Raw genomic sequence first — 17,967 nt, 5'->3', positions numbered from 1 at the left:
TCACCCACTTGTTTCTCAGTCATGAGATGAGAGGTAAGAAAAACAAGCTGCAAAGTATCACGTCATTTTTAGCTCTGTGATGCTCCTATCGCAATGCACACTATGTTGGATTAGACAGGGTGACGCCTCTTGTTAGTTTCCTCTTGCTGCTCTAGCAAATTATTGTAAGCTTAGTGGTGGATGTCAACACAAATCAAGGTGCCCACCTGGCTGTCTCTTCTGGAGGCTTAGGAGAGAGTCTGTTTCCTTGTTTTTCAAGCTGTGCCGTTGGAGGCTGCCCACCTTCCATGGATGTGGCCCCTTCCTTCACCTTCAAAACCAGCAGTGCAACATCTTGAAGTCTCTCTGTGTCCTGTTTCCACATCACCTCTCTCTGGTTCTGCCTCTCCTGCCTCCTTCTGTCACTCCCTCTCTCATGCCTGGGTGGCTCAGTCAGTTATGTGTTCAACTTCAGCTCAGGTCATGATATCACAAGTTTCAGCCCTGTGTCAGACTCTGTGCTGACAGCTAGGGAGCCTGGAGCCTGCTTTGGATTCTGTGTCTTTCTTTCCCTGCCTCTCTCCCTCTCTCTCTCTCTCAAACTAAGCCCTGGTCATAGTTGGGGGACATCAGCACCTTGGACAGTGTCCCAGCCTGGGGCTGAAGAAGCTGCCCATGTCTATTTTCTGTAAGAAAGATGTAATGAGGGGCGCCTGGATGGCTCTGTTGATTGACCTCGGCTCAGATCATGATCTCAGGGTTTGTGAGCCCAAGCTCACGTGGGCTCTCTGCTGTCAGTGCGGAGCCCACTTTAGATCCTCTGTCTCCCTCTCTCTCTCCCCCTACCCCGTGCTCTCTCCCTATCTCTCTCTCTCTCTCTCTCAAAAATAATACAAACATTTAAAAAAGTAATAATAGAGGCTCCTGGGTTGCTCAGTCGGTTAAGCGTCCAACTTCAGCTCGGGTCATGGTCTCACAGTCCAAGAGTTCAAGCCCCGCGTCAGGCTCTGTGCTGACAGCTCAGAACCTGGAGCCTGCTTCAGATTCTGTGTCTCCCTCCGTCTCTGACCCTCCCCCGTTCATGCTCTGTCTCTCTCTGTCTCAAAAATAAACGTTAAAAAATTAAAAAAATTTTTAAGTGTACAATTCAATGGTTTCTAGTATATAATTCACAGAATTGTTCAACTATCAGCAGAATCAATTGTGAACTATTTTTATACTTTACAGCCATTAGCAGTCATGCCCTCTTTCCCCAGATGCCCACAGTCTTAGGCAACCACTAATCTACTTCCTGTCTCTACATCCATCTCTGGGATTCAATGGGCAGTCTATGGTGAGCAGAATAATGTCCTCCCAAAGATATCCAAATCCTTATTCCTGGGGCCTGTAAATATACTACGTTACATGGCAAAGGGGAATTACTGTAACCAATGGAATTAAGGTTGTTAATCTGCTGCCCTTAAAAAAAAAATGGACACTATCCTCGATTATCTGGGATGGGCCTAACGTTGTCATGAGTCCTTAAACGTGAAAGAAGAAGACAGAAGGATCAATGTCAGAGTGAGCTGATGTGAGAAAAACTTGGTCAATTGTTCTGGACTTTGAAGATGGAAGGAGGCCACAAGTGAAGCAGTTATCAGCAGACTCCAGAAAGTGGTAAAGGCAAGAAAACTGATCCACCCCTAGAACCCAGTGAAAGGAATGTGGCCCTGCCAATATATTTATTTTAGCCCAGCAAGATCCATGCCAGGCTTCCGACCTCCAGAATTGTAAGGTAACAAATGTGTTGTTTTAAGCCACTGTGCTTCTGGTAATTTGTTACAACAGTAATAGGGCACTAATATAGATGTCATATCAGTTTACATTTTTGCATTAATATTAGATTTGGGGGGCTTGATAATAGGACTGTGTATGTATAGGAGGAAGTCCTGGTTCTGATGAGATACAGGCTGAGGTAGTTAGGGTGAAGTATTATGGTATCTATAACTTTCAAATGATTCATCAAAAAATCATATATGTATATATATACATATATATGTGTGTGTGTATATATATATATATATATATAATAAAAATGTGTGGGTACACGTGTGCACATATTTACATCTATACATCTTACTGTGCCTAATTTATAAATTAAACTTAATTTGGGTATGTATGCATAGGAAAAAACATAGTATACATAGGGCTCAGTACTATCATGGTTTCAGGCATCTACTGGAGATGCCTGAATATATTCCCCATGGACAAGGGGGGCTACTATATAAGTTGGATAAGTTCTGAGAATCTTATGTACAACATGGTGATTTTAGTCAACGATACTGTATTGTATATTTGAAATTGTTAAGAGGGTAGATCATAAGTGATCGCACCACCAACAAAGAATGATAATTATGTGATGTGATGGAGGTGTTAGCTAACGCTGTGGTAATAATCATTTTGCAATACATAGATGAATCAAATCATCACATTGTACAGCTTATGTTGTATGTCAATTGTCAATTATATTTCAGTAAATCTGGGAAAAAACTTTAAAGAACTACCAAAAAAAAGCAAGTAAACAAACAAAAAGCAGCAAATATTGTGGGGTGGGTTTTTTTTTTTTTTTTGCCTTTTAAAAAAGTTTCTATTTATTTTTTAAGAGAGAGAGCAAGCAGGGAAGGTGCAGAGAGAGGGAGGCAGAATCCCAAGCAGGCTCCACGCTGCCAGCACAGAGCTGAAGGCGGGGCTCGATCTCACAAACCATGAGATCATAACCTGGGCCGTAATCAAGAACCAGAGGCTTAACCGACTAAGCCACCCAGGCACCCCAGCAAATATTGTTGATAGGGAAATAGCAGAATTACATTTAAAATCAACTCAAAGATGTCCAGCATTGTCAGTGTCCTCCTGGGATGTCCCAGACAGCACAGATCAACTGTCATCACTCATAGGTGATTATTGTCTATACAGAGAAGCCCCCAAAGCCTGTCAACATATTGGTAGAAATAATAACAGAGTATAGCAAGATGTTTGACTTTAAGATCAACATAGTGTACAAAATTTATTGCATTTCTAAAAATTAGAAACAAATAGAAAATGTCCTTTTTTTCCTTTCTTAAAAATATTTATTTATTTATTTATTTATTTATTTATTTGGAGAGGGAGACAGAGAGGGCAAGAGAACAGGGGAGGGGCAGAGAGAGAGAGAGAGAGAGAGAGGGAGAGAGAGAATCCCAAGCAGGTCTCTCACAGTCAGCACAGAGCCCCATGCAGGGCTCCATCTCAGGAACCGAGAGATCATGACTTGAGACAAAAGCAAGACTCAGACGCTTAACCAACTGAGCCACACAGGTGGCTCACCATCGGAGTGCCTTGGGGGCTCAGTCCGTTGAGCGTTGGACTCTTGATCTCAGTTCAGGTCATTATCTCTCTGTTCCTGAGATTGAGCCCAGTGGGGGGCGCTAATGGTGTAGAGCCTGCCTGGGATTCTCTCTCTCCCTCTCTCTGCCCCTCCCCTGCTCTCTTGTTTTCTCGCTTTCAAAAATAAAGTTTAAAAAAATAATAAAAAATGAAAAGAAACCATTTATAGTAACAAACACTATAGATCATTTTGGAATAAATTAACAAAAGATGTGCAGACTCTTATGCATAAAATTAAAAAAAAAACTTTACTGAAAAATATTAGGGAAGACTTAAATGGAAAGACGTCACATGTTCATGGACAGAAAGGGTCAGCTTCATAAGTACATAAAGCATCTCCTAAACTGGCTATTATTCAATGAAGTTCAAACCAAAATCCCAACAGGGTTTTTATGGAACTTACAAGCTGAACCTAAGTTTATATGGAAAGACAAGATTCTCCTGAAGATGAACAAGCATAAGGGGGAAATGACTTGCGTTCTCAGGTGGAAAGATTTAGTAAAAAGTTATAAAAATTAAGACAGTGTAGGGCTGGCACAGGAGTAGATAAATTGATCCCTGGAAAAAACAGGGAGCCCAGAAACAGACCCATGCAGATGTGGAACTCTGATATACAACCAAGATGCTGGTGCAGATAAATGAGGAAAGGTAGAATTATTTCATAAAGGAGGAGGAGCAATTAGTTACCCATATTTTTAAAAATGAAAGTAGATTCCTACTCAAAGGAGCACAAAAATCAATTCTAAATCGATTAAGAATCTAAATGTGAATGGAATATTGTCTTTTCTTCTTCTTTCCTTTTGAGACATGCTTTGACTTGCCGCTTGATTTCTTGTTCGGCCCGTTGGCTGTGCCGTTGTGTGTTGCTTGGTATTTACATATTAAATATTTAATATTTACATTGTAGATTTTTCAGCTATGTTTTTTTTTCAATATTTATTTACTTTTGAGAGCAGGGGAAGGGCAGAGAGAGAGAGAGAGAGAGACAGAGGATCTGAAGCAGACTCTGCACTGGGAGCAGAGAGCCCAATGCAGGACGCAAACTCAGAAACGGTGAGATGAGCCTGAGCCGAAGTTGGACACTTAACTGGCTGAGCCACCCAGGCGCCCCCCCCCCCAGCTTTGTTTTATTGTTGATCTCTAGCTTTGTGCCATCGTGGTTGGCAAATATAGTTGGTATGATTTCCGTCTTCTTAAAAAAAAAAAAAAGAACTGAAATATGGAAAGCCAAACTTAACTTTTTGAAGAAAGAGAGTATCTCTTAAGCAAGGCACGAGAAGATATAACCGTAAAACTGGAAGACTGAGAAATTCAACATTGAAACTCTCTTCTTGAAAAGATACCATAAGAAATGAAGACAAATCATCCAACTGACAGACTATTAGCACTTAATATATAAGCATACATAAGGAACTCCTATATATCAATGAGAAAAAGATAAGGGCACCTGGGTGGCTCAGTTAAGTGTCCGACTCTTGGTTTTGGTTCAAGTCATGATCTCATGGTTCATGAGTTCGAGCCCCACATCGTGTTCTGTGCTGACAACACGGAGCCTGCCTGGGATTCTCACTCTCCCTGTCTCTCTGCCCCTCCCCTGCTCTCTCTCTCTCTCTCTCTCAAAATAAATAGACTCAAAAAACGAAATTTAAGAAAGAGATAAAGGGGCACCTGGGTGGCTCAGTGGTTGGGCAACCAACTTCAGCTCAGGTCATGATCTCACAATTCGTGAGTTCGAGCCACGCGTTGGGCTCTGTGCTGACAGCTCGGAGCCTGGAGCCTGCTTCAGATTCTGTGTCTCCCTCTCTCTCTCTGCCTCTCCCCCACTCGCACTCTGTCTGTCTCTCAAAAATGAATAAACATTTTTTAAAAAAAGAAAAAGATAAATAACCCTATAGAAAAACAGACCAAAAAAAAAAAAACCCCATAAAATAGGCATTTTACAAAAGCAGCACAGCCAATACACCCATGAAAGGAAGCCCAGCCTGCTGAGTATTCGGGGAGACACAAATTCAGACTGCAGGGAGATGCCATTTTACAGCCGCCAGACTGGCAAGAATTAAAAAGTCAGGAAAGTCGGAGGGATGCGGATCAAAAAGAATTCTTTACTTTGTCACTAGTAATGTATAACTGCTACCACCACTTTGGAAAACAATTTGGCATTGGCCCCTAAAGCTGAACAGAACTTACAGCCCAGCCATACCGCTCCTGGGTGTGTACCCAGGAAAAACCCCTACGCATAAGCATAAGGGGGCATGTAAAAGAATATCCATAAGCAGCCACTGCTGGATCAAAACACCGCAGGGGAGGGAGACAGGAACCCAAGGATGATTGACGACAAACGCATGGTGATACAGTAGGAGGTGATACACCAGTAAAAACGGAAGAACAAAAGCATACACTGGAATATTGGAAATATGGGGGTGCCTGTCTGGTTCAGTCATTGGAGTGTGAGACTCTTGATCTCAGGGTTATGAGTTCAAGCCCCACTTTGGACATAAAGATTACTAAAAAAGGCAAACTTAAAAAAGTAAACTTGGGGAGGGCCTGAGCGGCTGTCGGTTAAGCGTCCGACTTTGGCTCGGGTCATGTTCCTGCCGTTCGTGGGTTCGAGCCCCGCATCGGGCTCTGTGCTGACCACTCAGAGCCTGGAGCCTTCTTTGGATTCTGTATCTTCCTCTCTCTGCCCCTTCCCCGCTCATGTCCTCTCTCTCTCTGGCTGCTGGGCATGACATGGTCACTTTGGCAGTGATGCTCCCCACCCCCACCCATCCCCTGCACACTGCCCACCACGTGCCCCTCCCCCCCCACACCTCCCATGTCTCCACAACCCTCATGGACCACAGGACAAAGCAGAAAGGCAACTCTGTGACTTTACTGGGTTATGGGAAGGGGGTTGTCCAGTCCAGCCAGACTGTCAGTCCCTGAAGGCAAGCAGAAGCCCTGAGAGGATGCCCCAAGCAGGACCCCGACTGGAGGGCTCTACGCCAGCAATCTGGGCCTTCTCTAAGACGTTGAGGACCTCGGTCACTCTGATGCTCCCAATATGGTGAAAATCTGCTAAAAGTTTGTGATGTTCACGAGCACAGCCCATGAGGAGGAAGGTGGTATTGAGGAGCCCTGTGAGGAAGACAGAGCAGTTAGGGACACTTTCAAGATGCAAGTGTCCCACCCCTCCTTCCAGACACGCCTCACCAACCAGAACACCCGTTCTTCCACCAAAAACTTGGGTACCAGGCACCGTATTCCTTCCCTCTTGGAATTCACGTGCCTGCTCCCCACAGCCCCAACCCCCTCTCAGTCCTCCAGCCCCTCTGAGAGATGAGAAGGCACTAACGCAAGTTTCCCTTCTCTCACCTGCCTGAAATTTTAAGGTGGAACTGTAGCACTGAGAGGCGTCATAGGGGCAAGAATCAGTGGTGACAAAACTTGGGAGGCAGCCCTTAGAGTGTTCGCCCACACAGGTTGGGCAACCATGGGAAGAAAATGCTGTAGACCTCGGAGTGTTGGCCTTGAGTTTCACAAAAGGATCCAAGCTGGTGAGGTTGTTGCAGAGATATGACCGGCAGACACGGCTGTAGGAGGCAACGGACAGCCCAGGCGGTGAAACGAGGTAAGAGACTTGCTGGGGGTAAGAGGAGGCTGGGCTGCAGCCCTTAAAACCCACAACTCCCCTTCTGGACCCTGAGGAGCAGATTAGAGAGCTCTGATCAGTGTCGTTGGTCGCACCCAGAGTTCCCCCTCCCACCCTGCACCCCGCTCTTCTGGCTCATTCTGTCCCATCACCAGCTGTGCTGAGGTGTTCAGCCGCACGGGGCTCAGGTCCCGGGGTCTCCATCTGTGTCTCCTCAACCCACCCTCCCCACAGGAGCCCCTCTGCTCCTCTCTCCCCTGTGTCCCTTCCTTTTCTCCTCTCCCAGATTGCCCCTCTCCTCCTGGGATCTGCCCACCTCCTTCCTGCCCTCTTATCCAGCCCACACCACACCCCGCTGGAGCCCAGAGCCACTTCCCTTCAGCTGTCTCGATGAATACCAGCGTCTCCTCACAGCCCTCATTCAGCTTACACACCATGCTCCTCATCAGAAGCCATTTCCAGTTATGGAGAGAAACAGCTCTGAAGAGCGAGGATGTTGCTTCGTAGCACAAAAGAGCCCCAGCCCCTAAGGAGAGAATGTCCTTCCAGTCGTGTGCCACGCACGTTGCTTTCTCAGCCCCCAAACTGCCAACCAAGAACTCAGCCTCCACAGATCCTGTCCCCCAGAGGAACCCAGATATCCTGCCCTCCGTCCCCTAGTTATGTGAATCCAGCCCCCCACCCTCTGGGGGCCTCCAAAGCATCTAGCCCTGCAGGACATACGAGGCAGAGTGGAGATGGCCCCTAGGAGGCAGAGCAGATGCACAGGGCTCAAGTGCTGGGGTCCCATGGTCCTGGGTCTGGGTCTCCGGATGCTAGAGGTCAATCTGGAACCAATTTCAATCCAGGTATCAATCAAGGTCAGTTCTAGTTAGCTTCTGAATCCTCTGTTCACTTGCCTCTGGGTCACTGTTTCGAGAGCAGAAAGTTGATTGTCAGTTTTTGTGACATAGGCCCCCTGAGACCTTCAGGGACACAGGTCTTCCCATCTCCATAGTCTCCCCTCCAACCTGCCCCGAACCCACCACATTAGCTTCTCAAGTTATGACTCTCCCCTGCTTAGGTCCTCCCATTGGAGGCTGAGCAAAGATGCTGACTTAATCAGAGTCACCGTTACACAGGCTGCTCTCCAGCCGGAGACAGTGAGACCAGAACAGCAAAGGTGTGTGCGAAAGCTCACTGAAATACCACTAAATAGATTTGGGTTTGAAAAGGATATTTTTTTTTCAACGTTTATTTATTTTTGGGACAGAGAGAGACAGAGCATGAACGGGGGAGGGGCAGAGAGAGAGGGAGACACAGAATCGGAAACAGGCTCCACGCTCTGAGCCATCAGCCCAGAGCCTGACGCGGGGCTCGAACTCACGGACCGCGAGATCGTGACCTGGCTGAAGTCGGACGCTTAACCGACTGCGCCACCCAGGCGCCCCTGAAAAGGATATTTATCAGTATTCAGGAGTGAGTAATAATGAACCTAGTACATATCACACACACACACGTGCATGTAAAACCTGGTGAAACCTAATCAGGTCTACAGTCTAGTTAAGAGTGTTATACCAATGTCAATTTCACGTTTGCATCCTACAGTTCTAGAAGATGTCCCTGTGGGGAAGTGAGAGGAAGCATTTACGGGTTTACAACTTTTGCAACTTCTTGTGAGCCAATAATCATTTCAAAATCAACTGGGTTTTTTTTTTTTTTTCAACTACAAGTCAAAATTTGGGACACAACTGAAGCAGTATTTAGAAGTAAATTTATAGTTTCAATACCTTTATCAGGAAACAGGATTGTTAAAAAATATGATCATGAGTTAACTTAAGAAGTTGTATAAGGAGCAACAAAGCATCCCCTGCTCCCCCCCCCCACAAAAAAAAGGATAGAAATTAAGATAACGGCAGAAACCAGTGAATTAGAAAACAGCAGCAACAATAAACATTATTGCAGGAAACTAACATTCTTTGACAAGATCCACAAGATAATTCTCCAGCAAATCTAATTAGGAGAAAAAGAGACGATGCAAATAAAATACAAAATGAAAAATAGGAAGTAACAGACAGGATGTTTTTAAAAAATAAAAGTATCATTAAGAACTCTACATTTATAAATTTGAAAACCGAGATGAAGTCGGAGTGCCTGGATGGCTCAGTCGGTAGATCACATGACTCTCGTCATTGGGATTGTGAGTTCGAGCCCCATGCTGGGTAGAGAGATGACTTAAAAAAAAATAAAATCTTTAGAACACCCAGAGGAAGTGGATTAATTTCTAAAATAATATGAAATGTCAAGATTGGCATATGAAGAGTATACGCAACGCCTTAAAGCAATGAAAATGGCCAAGGATCTCTGGCAAATTGAAAAGAAAAAGAGAGTAACCCCAGTAGGAATATGGGCCAAGCATAGGAAGAGACAATTCTCAGAAGAGCAAACCAGAGAGGCTAAAATACGTGAAGACACCCGAGCTTAACAATAACCAGAGAAATGCAGTCTATCAAACTGTACATCTATCAGGCTGGCAAAGAACCGGAAAGCCGGAAGAAGATTAAGTGTTGGCAGCAATGTGGGGATGCAGGGACTTTTGTGTACTGCTGCTCGTGGGGTCGTTGGGAGGGGGACAGGACCTTCTTCTGGACCGTGAGGAATAAAGGAGTTGAGAGTTCTGATCGATGCTTCAGCCCCAAAGCAGTGTTGTGGGGAGGAGTCTGGCAATACTGAGTTAAATTAGGTTTACAAATATCCGTTACGACTATATCCTAGGTATGACGTAATAAAGAGCTCCACCTTCATCTACAAAGGAATGTATACAAGGATGCAACATTATCAGGGAGATGGTGAGTCGAGAGCACTGTGGGCATCCCTCCCTGAGACTTAGTGAACACGCAACCTGCAGGGGATGCCAACCGTGGAATATCATGCAGCAATTAAAAGAAACTGATGAGATGTACACATAATATGCACGTGGATGGATCAAAAAAGCACAGTGCTGATTATCTTACATAATAACACAATATCGCTTGCGTAAGTTAAAACCACATGCAGAGGGGCATTGGCTGGCCCAGTTAGAAAAGGAGAGCATGCAACTCGATCTCGGGGTTGTGAATTCGAGCCCCACAATGGGTGTAGAAACTACATACATACATACATACATACACACACACACTTTAAAAAACACGTGCACATAAGACACTGCACATATTGCAAGCACACACATGAACCAAAAGATACCCAGTAGCCACCTGAAGTGAGAGCCCACAGGAGGGTTAGGGGATGAAAGTGGAGAATGATGATTACTGGAAAAACTAATGAAAACAATGTAGGTGGTACAAAGTTCATAGGCTTTGGACTCAAAGGTAGAGCAAGGTTAGAATCTTTACCCCTGCACTGACTAGCTGTGCAATCTTGCGCAAGTTGTTGAACTCATCCATAAACTGGATTAATAATACCTCTCATAAGGTACTATTGAAAATTAGTAAGATTATTAACATAAAGTGCCAGGCAAGAACTAAGCTTTCCATAAATGTCCATTCCCCGGTCTTTCCCTGTCTCTCCACTATCTAAAGGAACAAGGCCAACCTCACTAGCTGGCATTCAAGCCTCCCGCACCCCACATTCCCCACCCCAGACTGGCCCCAAACAATCTTTGCAACTTTGTCTAGTACGGCTCCCCTGCACAGCAGTCCAGCTAGAGGTCACATCAGCAACCCTTTTCTGTCCAGAATGCCTGGCACACAGGCTCTGTAACAAAGGAGTCTGTGGCAAACAAAGGGACTAAGACTCACTGAAAAGATGGGACACAGGAAGGGGCAATGAAGGCTGATGAAGGAGCACACACAGGGGTTGGGCCAATCAGAAAAGATGGCACACACCAGCCTGGAATGCAAAACGACAGGACCCAAAAATCTGAGCACAGGTGGAGACACACTCAAAAAAGAGTGGAATGAAATCCTCAGGGAAAAAGGACGGAGAGGATAGAGAGGTAGCCAGAGGAGATACTATCCCTACAAAAGAGAAACCATGCAGAGGAGGAAGGGTAAACTGATGGACTGGAACCGTGCAAGGGAGTCAAGAGGTGCAGCAGAGAAGTGCAGCAGAGAAAGCACAAGAGGAGAGGCAGGAAAATGAGGCCTGGGGCACAAAGATGTGGTTCTGGGGGCGGGGGGGGGGGGGGGGGGGGGGGGGGGGGGGGGGAGGAGACAGGGCGGGATGCGCAGCGAGAAGGGGACAAAACAGAGGGTGGGAGGGAAATTGTGAGACACACCGAGAAGGCAGGCGATGATTACAGAGTGGAGCCCAGATGAAACTGATGAATTCTGGTGAAATCAGGGAGCGAGATGCACACGGGGGGTGGGGGGGTGGAGAGGGTGTCTATGTCTATGAAGACAGAAAAACTACAGTGGGCGTCTCAGAAAGAAAGCGAAGGATGGGCGGGGGAGGTGGGGGTGGGGAACTGGGCCAGGCTATTTGGAAATTAAGAACGTGGAGGAAGGGGGCCCGAAAATCAGCAGGACAGACAGGCAGAGAGAAACTCCAAGAGAATGGGGAAAATAGGAGTTAGGAAAATCAACACCGAAACGGACGGTAAGAGAGACACAGAAAGGGGTGGGATAAGGGAAGGAAGCGGGAAAATGACAGGAGGGGGAACACATAAAAGAGAGAAGGGTAGATCGGGAGTTGGGGCACAGGGAGAAAAGTGAAAGAAACACGAGCGTCCACACAGCGAAGAGGAAACGCCCCGTCGAAGCCAGGAACGCCAAAAGGAAGGCTGCACTGTGCAGCCCAGAGGGTGAGACTGCGCAAGCGCAGGCAGGTCCCAGTCAACGCCTGGGAGTGGGACCCAGATAGCCGTTTCTTGGGGGGCAGGGCCAGCCTCATCCTGGGAGCAGTACTCGACGCCCCATTGGCCACCTCTCCGAAAAGGGGAATAACAATCCGGGAAGGCAAGCCACAAGGGGCGGGGGAATTGGGGGAGGGGGGGGGTGTGTGCCGAGACTCAACTCGACGCGCTATTGGCTGGCCTCACAGTCTGGCGCGGGGAGAAGAGGCCTGGAGGTAAGGGGCGGGCCGTCAGTGCAGGATCTTGAAGCGCACTGGTCGCTTGCCTCGGTGGCGTGAGGCGACGCTTGACGCTCATTGGTCCTTGTGAGAAGGGGCAGGAAAACCGGCGCGAGCGCAGCCGTTCCTCACGCCGCTTCCTCACCGCGTCCTTTCGCGTCCTCCTGACTGAGTCCGACTTTGCTCGCTCGCTCGAGGCTGTGGTAACCGCGGGGCGAGGACGCGAACACGACCCCGCCCCTCCCTGCCCCTTCTCCACCCTGTCTCTGGCGCTGGGCCCCCTCCCCCGCCTCGCCCTCGCGCTCCTCGCTCCCCTCTCCTCCCCTCCCCCACCTCACGGGGCCCCTCGGCGTGCTTCCCGTGCCCTCTCCCTGGGACCCTGGAGCGAGGACAGGCCGAAGGCCCAGCTTCTGAAAGGGGGTGCACGCGGGCAGCAGGCGCTCGAGGCGGTGGTGCATGCGGGGAGGTGCGCTGGGGGGTGGGGGGGCGGTCCATGAGATCCGGTTGCTGGGAACCGGCAAAGGCGCCCCAAGCGCCGGGGCAGCGATCACAGGGTTGGCGTCCGACTTTGGACGCCTGTGGGTGCAAGAGGGGACTCCGTGCCGGGAGGAGGGGGCCTGCGACCGAGATCGGGGCCTGGCACCTGGAAGGGGCTCAGTAAACGTTTGTGGAGTGGATGACAATCATTCCTGAAAGCGGGGTGGGGGGGGGGGGAGGAATCTCTAAGAAGAAAGTAATCACGGGGTGGGGTGGGATCAAGAGAGTGTTCTGATGTAAAAGAGTGGCAAGGCGAACGTTGCCTCGCAGGACATACGTGAGGCTGAGAATTGAACGGGGAGCACAAACATTTACAGGAACTGGATAAATGCACGAGGGAAGGATGATAGTTGCCGAAGATGATGGCAGGAAACATCATCGGATCGGGGCAGTGGGGGGAAGGGGGTATAGAATCCCTGGGGGTGGGGGGGAGAGAAGGGGCGGTGAATGAGAATGAACGTGGGACTTGGGTGCGGGGAAAGCACAGGCGAGCAGCATAGAGTACCGTTTGCGTTGAAGGAATATGTAAGAAGGGAGTGAGAAGAGGGGCGCCTGGCAAGACGGTGAGCCTTCTGGGAAGGAGGATGCTCGAGGAAGGCAGTGGGTGAAGAAGGGAGAAAGCCAGGGAGGAAGCAAGGTGAAAGCTGAGTCCACAGACGGGTAGCAATGGAAACCCCTTCAGGTGTGGCCTCCCAGGGGCAGGAGGGCTGGTCGGAGAGGGCCCATGTGGCCACCCTGACCTTCCAGTCCTGCCTCTAGACCCATGGAAGCCAAGGAAGTGCCTGCTGCCCACCACTGCGCCGCAGACTCTGCCACTGGGGATGAGCCCAGAGCCCTCCCGGGCACAGAGCTTATCCCCAGGAGAGCTGTCAGTCGCTCTCCAACCTGCGCCCGCTGCCGAAACCACGGCGTCACTGCGCACCTCAAGGGCCACAAGCGCCTGTGCCTCTTTCAGACTTGCGAGTGTCACAAATGTGTCCTCATCTTGTAAGTATGAAGGAGATCCAGGGAAGGGAAGATGATGGGCCTCATCTAAAGGGAGGCTAACTTTTGACTCTCACCCCCCATTTTAGGGAGCGCCGAAGGGTCATGGCTGCCCAGGTGGCCTTGCGTAGGCAACAGGAGGCACAGCTAAAGAGGCACCTGGCTCAGGGACTCATGAGGAGAGGGGCGGCCCCTCCCAAAGCTCCTAGCCATGCCAAGAAGGGAGCCACTCCACCAGGGGTCCCCTGTGAGTGTCTGGCCAGGGATGGGGCAGGGTTTGGGGTGGAAAACAGTCCCAGACCTGCCATTGGATTAGTGTGTGACCTTGGGCAAAGCTTCTACTCTCTGGGGCTCAGTCTCTCCAACTTTAAAATGTGATCATTGGGAGTATATAGTGAGATCTGTGGATAGAAAAGGGTCACAGAGAGGGTCATGGGGAGATAAAAACTCAGTTTGCAGTTGGAATGGGATGGGGGTCAGGAAAAAGGGGCTCATCAAAACTCCCCCTGGTCCTTTATAGCTGGAAAGGAGAACATAGCACCCCAGCCTCAGACGCCCCATGGGGCAGTCCCACTGGCACTGACACCCCCTGGGAAGGTAAGGAGAACCTGGGCCGTGGGGGGAAGTGACTCCTACACTAGCCCCTGCCCAGGCCCTTTCCTCTGTGCCCTCAACACTTGGGTTCTAGATTTAGCCCTGACTTGTAATATGATCTCCGGGCAAATCACTTCTCTTCTGTGGGCAAAAAATGAGAGAGTGGGATTTTACAGCCTTCCAAGTCTAAAGTTTTGAGGTCCTGCCCCCATCCTAGAACATACTCATTCTTTCCCCAGGCTTGTACCTGAATCCAACCTGTGCTCTCTGCCCTTGCAGGATAACTCCCAGGGGCCTCTGCTGCTCAGCCGTCCCCCAGAAGCCTTGCCTTTGTCCTGGACTCCAATGCCCCCAGGCCCTTGGGCTCCTGGACACTGGCTTCCTCCAGGCCTTTCCATGCCACCCCCAGTGGTGTACCGCTTGCTATACCAAGAACCTACTGTCCCTCTGCATCCCTTTTCTGGTAAGACGAATTCAACATTCAACAGATGTTTAAATGACATTGTACCACTGTATCAGAAAGAGAAGAGGACAGGGTAGGAAGGAAGATAGAAGCCATGACCTTTAACCCCTGTACCCTCCTGCATTCTCTTACCCTCATTAGACTTTGACCCTGGCACTTCCCTCCGGCTGCCCACTCATGGACCCCGCCCAACCTGCCCAGGATCTTGCCCAATACTGATGGCTCCTCTTTCCAGAGAATCCCAAGGGCCCTCTGCCTTGCCCCGCACGTGAGTAGGGAGGGAAGAACACGCGTTTATCATATGCCTGACCCTGTTCTTGACATCACAGCAGATGATATAGAAGATAAGGTCTTAGACCTTGTGAAGAGGAGCTCTCCTAGCTCTGCCATTGTCTTACTATGAACCTTTGTACAAGTATCTTTACTCTCCCTGAACCTGGTTTTCTATCAGGAAGTTGGAGACACAATTATTTTCTTTGTGGGTTGTCATGAGCATTAGTGATAATGTATGGAATGTACCTAGCACAAGCCCTGGCCTTGGACAAATAGGGGCTATTAAATCCTCTTAAACAGATAAGATGGAGTCAAATTGCCCGCTGAAATGGGGGTGGGCATGATGGTGAGAGCCTCAGAGGCCTAAGATAGAGGCCAGAGACCATTAGGGAAGGCTTCTTCAAGGGGTCCCAACCTGTTCCTCAAGTTCCATGGGGATTGGGGAGGGAAACTAGACTCTGGTAGGGCAGGAACAGTCATCCCAGTCCCTCCCAACGTTTGGTATGTTTTTAAAAACTGACATCAATGATTTCCCATAATCGGCACAGTAGCGCTGGAGGAAAGAAGCTGGCAGATATTTCCATTTCATAGAAAACAAAGCAGGCCAAGCCAGGGGAAAGGACTTGCCCAAGTCCACAAAGCCTAATGACCCACCAGGCACTCAGACTCTCAGATCAGCATATGGCAAAATCCTGCCCTTTCTCCCATGTGTACATGTCTGTCCATGTGTTTAATCCCCTTGGCATCTTCTCTTCTTCTTTCTAGATGCTCGACTCTGATACTCCAGCCCTGTGGCACCCCAGACCCTCTTCTGCTGCAGCCACAGGTCCTGGGACCAAAGTGGGATCCAGGACCCTGGGAGGAAGTTGAGCCAGGGGAAGGGAACATAGGGGTTAGTGAAGTAACCAGGGGCTGAGAGAGCACTTGGAGGGTGCGCAGAAGTGGGGGTTCCCAGTCTGTTTCTCTCCCTTTCTTTTGCAGGCGCCTGCAGCCTCTCGCCTAGCCTGGACCTCTGCCCCCTCAGAGCGGCAGCTGCAGCGGGAGGCAGCTGAGGCTCTTGTGGGTCTGAAAGATTCTTCCCAGGCTCCCCGCCTGACCTCTTCTGTTCCTCCCAACCCTGCCTGGATCTCCCTGCTCCACCCCTGTGGCCCACCAGGTAACCTGTTCCCTGAAAGGAGACGATGGGATAGAGATATTGGGAAATGGAGGTACCAGAATTAAGTAGGAACTAACCAAGGAGATCAGGGGGGTCAGCAGGTTGAACATCTTCAGACTCAGGCCCCAAGCTTCTCAACCTAGCTTCTGGAATTGCAGTTGAGAGTTGTTCAGTGGATTAGTTTTCTTAGTTTCGTGCTCAAAAGCAAATGTCCAGTGCCCTGATGTCAAGGAAAATGAGGCCCTGAGAGAGGCAGGGACTTGCCCAAGGGCATGCGGCAAGACAGTGGCAGACTTCAGCCCAAGGCTCGCTCTCTAGACCTATGCTGCCTGCTGTTGTCTCGAGAGGGCTGAAGAAGTAACAAGGATCTGGCGTGGAAGGAGATCCGATAACTGCCTTCAAGGAGCTTCCGTTTTACTTGGGGAAACTGGATGCCTTCACAAAGCTCAGTGACAGAGCAGATGGCTCAGTTGGTAGAGCGTCCGACTCTTGATCTCGGGGTCATGAGTTCAAGCCCCATGTTGGGTATAGAGATCACTTAAATAAATAAAACTTAAAATCAGTGACAAACCTGGAAAGAACTAGAAAAATCTTGAGGAATGAGACTTACGGGGACAGAGAGGGAAGGCTGAAGATCTTCCTGTCCAAAATGTTGAATTAGGCATGGGTACGAGTGAGGAAACCTGCATGGAAGAACTGCTGGAATGAAGGAGATGAAGCTGGAGAGACTTCTGATCATGGAGGTGTGGCATGCCAGACTTAGGCATCTAGAGCAGCCACTGTGCATGAAGGGGAGCCAGGGTATGTTTCTGAGCTAGGCAGGGACATATTTAGATACCCTGAGCTTTGAAAGACAAGTCTGGGGGCTTGATGGAGGGATTGAGAGACAAGGTGGGAAAATCGGGGAGGAGGAAGTGTTTGCTATGAGCCAGGTGAACAAGGATGAGGCCTGGATTGGGTGGGGTAGAAAGAGGGGATTGCTGGGAAAGGAAATGGATGTGACTTAGTCCCACCCCCTTCCTTCTTGCTTATAGCTCCTGCTGGAGGAAGAGGATTCCAGCCTGTTGGCCCCTCTCTCCGCCCCAGCCCAGCCCCCTCCGTAGCTCTGCATATTGGGCATCTGGGCTCCATCTCCCTCCTAAGCTAGAAGCCCAGAGGTTGAGACCTCACTTGAGCAAGGGGCAAGAGCCTGCAGTCACTGCATATTTGGTATTTTGCCTCTGGATTTATGCATGGAATATAATATAGTGCAAGCTTCCGGCTTTTTTTTTTTTTTTTAAGCTTTATTGTGCTTTGTTAGCTTTTGGTTCCTTTTGTAGTGTGGGTATTTCCTTGACTGAAAGTGGATATCCTCTTACCCACTTGGGTCCGGGGACCTTTTTAAATACCCAACAAAGTGAGAGTTATGCAATTTAAGCTAACAAGTATCTAAATAGGTTTTTGCATGAGTTCATGTTCCAGAATATTTGACATGTGATTCTGTACGTACTTGTGCACTTATGTCTGTCTCCACGCGTGCAAAAACAGGAGGGTATTTTCATTTTGTGTCTACGTTTGGGTGAGTAACCGAAAAATAAACCTTTGTTGTTTTAAGCCACTGAGACTTAGGGAGTGTTTGTTGCCAAAGCCTAACCTAGTCTATTCTGATTGACATAAAGGACTTGTTCAGTTCACTTTTCAAATTGAAAATAGTTATCCAGTAACTACCATAAATAAATACAAACTTGGATTTCTTATTATAGCTTGATAAGACAGATTGGTAGAGGGAGATGGGAGATTCAGTGACTCAACAATTAAGTGTCTGCCCTGTGCCGGGCATAGACACTTTCCAGCTGTCCAGAGGGCTAAAAATTGAAATGCATACGAGGCCAAGCCCATCACTTAAATGAGTAAAGAGGG

At 48.6% G+C, this 17,967-nt stretch overlaps 2 protein-coding genes across 7 annotated transcripts; one reads left to right on the top strand and one right to left on the bottom strand.

The window, feature by feature from the left end:
- Nucleotides 1–6,233: 6,233 nt before the first annotated feature.
- On the bottom strand, nt 6,234–7,820 carry LYPD4 (LY6/PLAUR domain containing 4). 2 transcript variants are annotated; one of them, XM_030297158.1, is made up of 4 exons: nt 7,736–7,820; nt 7,389–7,538; nt 6,736–7,062; nt 6,234–6,498 (listed from the first exon to the last, which is right to left on the bottom strand). In XM_030297158.1, the coding sequence occupies exons 1-4, from the start codon at nt 7,800–7,802 to the stop codon at nt 6,296–6,298; spliced, it is 747 nt and encodes a 248-aa protein (XP_030153018.1). In that variant the 5' UTR covers nt 7,803–7,820; the 3' UTR covers nt 6,234–6,295. The 2 variants fall into 2 exon arrangements, with proteins under 2 accessions (XP_030153018.1, XP_030153019.1); XM_030297159.1 differs by lacking the exon at nt 7,389–7,538 and having other exon boundaries at nt 7,736–7,818.
- DMRTC2 (DMRT like family C2) lies at nt 6,902–17,669 on the top strand. 5 transcript variants are annotated; one of them, XR_003965008.1, is made up of 10 exons: nt 8,091–8,174; nt 13,358–13,585; nt 13,672–13,829; nt 14,103–14,179; nt 14,456–14,639; nt 14,781–14,907; nt 15,678–15,738; nt 15,894–16,068; nt 16,730–16,869; nt 17,103–17,194. XR_003965008.1 is itself a non-coding variant. In XM_030297157.1 (10 exons), the coding sequence occupies exons 2-9, from the start codon at nt 13,362–13,364 to the stop codon at nt 16,774–16,776; spliced, it is 1,053 nt and encodes a 350-aa protein (XP_030153017.1). In that variant the 5' UTR covers nt 8,091–8,174; nt 13,358–13,361; the 3' UTR covers nt 16,777–16,811; nt 17,103–17,194. The 5 variants fall into 5 exon arrangements, 4 of the variants coding, with proteins under 4 accessions (XP_030153015.1, XP_030153017.1, XP_030153014.1 ...); XM_030297157.1 differs by having other exon boundaries at nt 16,730–16,811; XM_030297155.1 differs by lacking the exons at nt 8,091–8,174; nt 16,730–16,869 and adding an exon at nt 6,902–6,991 and having other exon boundaries at nt 17,103–17,669.
- The last annotated feature ends 298 nt before the right edge of the window (nt 17,670–17,967 follow it).

The sequence above is a fragment of the Lynx canadensis genome, chromosome E2 (genome assembly GCF_007474595.2).
Source record: "Lynx canadensis isolate LIC74 chromosome E2, mLynCan4.pri.v2, whole genome shotgun sequence".
In the NCBI taxonomy this organism is placed as follows: domain Eukaryota; kingdom Metazoa; phylum Chordata; class Mammalia; order Carnivora; family Felidae; genus Lynx; species Lynx canadensis.
Note: the sequence above shows the minus strand (reverse complement) of the source record. Positions and strands in the feature narration are given on the sequence as shown.

Excerpts from the sequence above, each read along its gene's own strand:
- LYPD4 (XM_030297158.1), bottom strand. The coding sequence starts at position 7,802 with ATGGGACCCCAGCACTTGAGCCCTGTGCATCTGCTCTGCCTCCTAGGG. Across the intron at positions 7,539-7,735 it reads GGCCATCTCCACTCTGCCTC|GGGCTGGGGCTCTTTTGTGC; the intron begins GTATGTCCTGCA and ends TTCTCTCCTTAG. Across the intron at positions 7,063-7,388 it reads ATTCATCGAGACAGCTGAAG|GGTCCAGAAGGGGAGTTGTG; the intron begins GGAAGTGGCTCT and ends TCTGCTCCTCAG.
- DMRTC2 (XM_030297155.1), top strand. The coding sequence starts at position 13,362 with ATGGAAGCCAAGGAAGTGCCTGCTGCCCACCACTGCGCCGCAGACTCT. Across the intron at positions 14,908-15,677 it reads CCCTCTGCCTTGCCCCGCAC|ATGCTCGACTCTGATACTCC; the intron begins GTGAGTAGGGAG and ends TCTTCTTTCTAG. Across the intron at positions 15,739-15,893 it reads CTCTTCTGCTGCAGCCACAG|GCGCCTGCAGCCTCTCGCCT; the intron begins GTCCTGGGACCA and ends TTTCTTTTGCAG.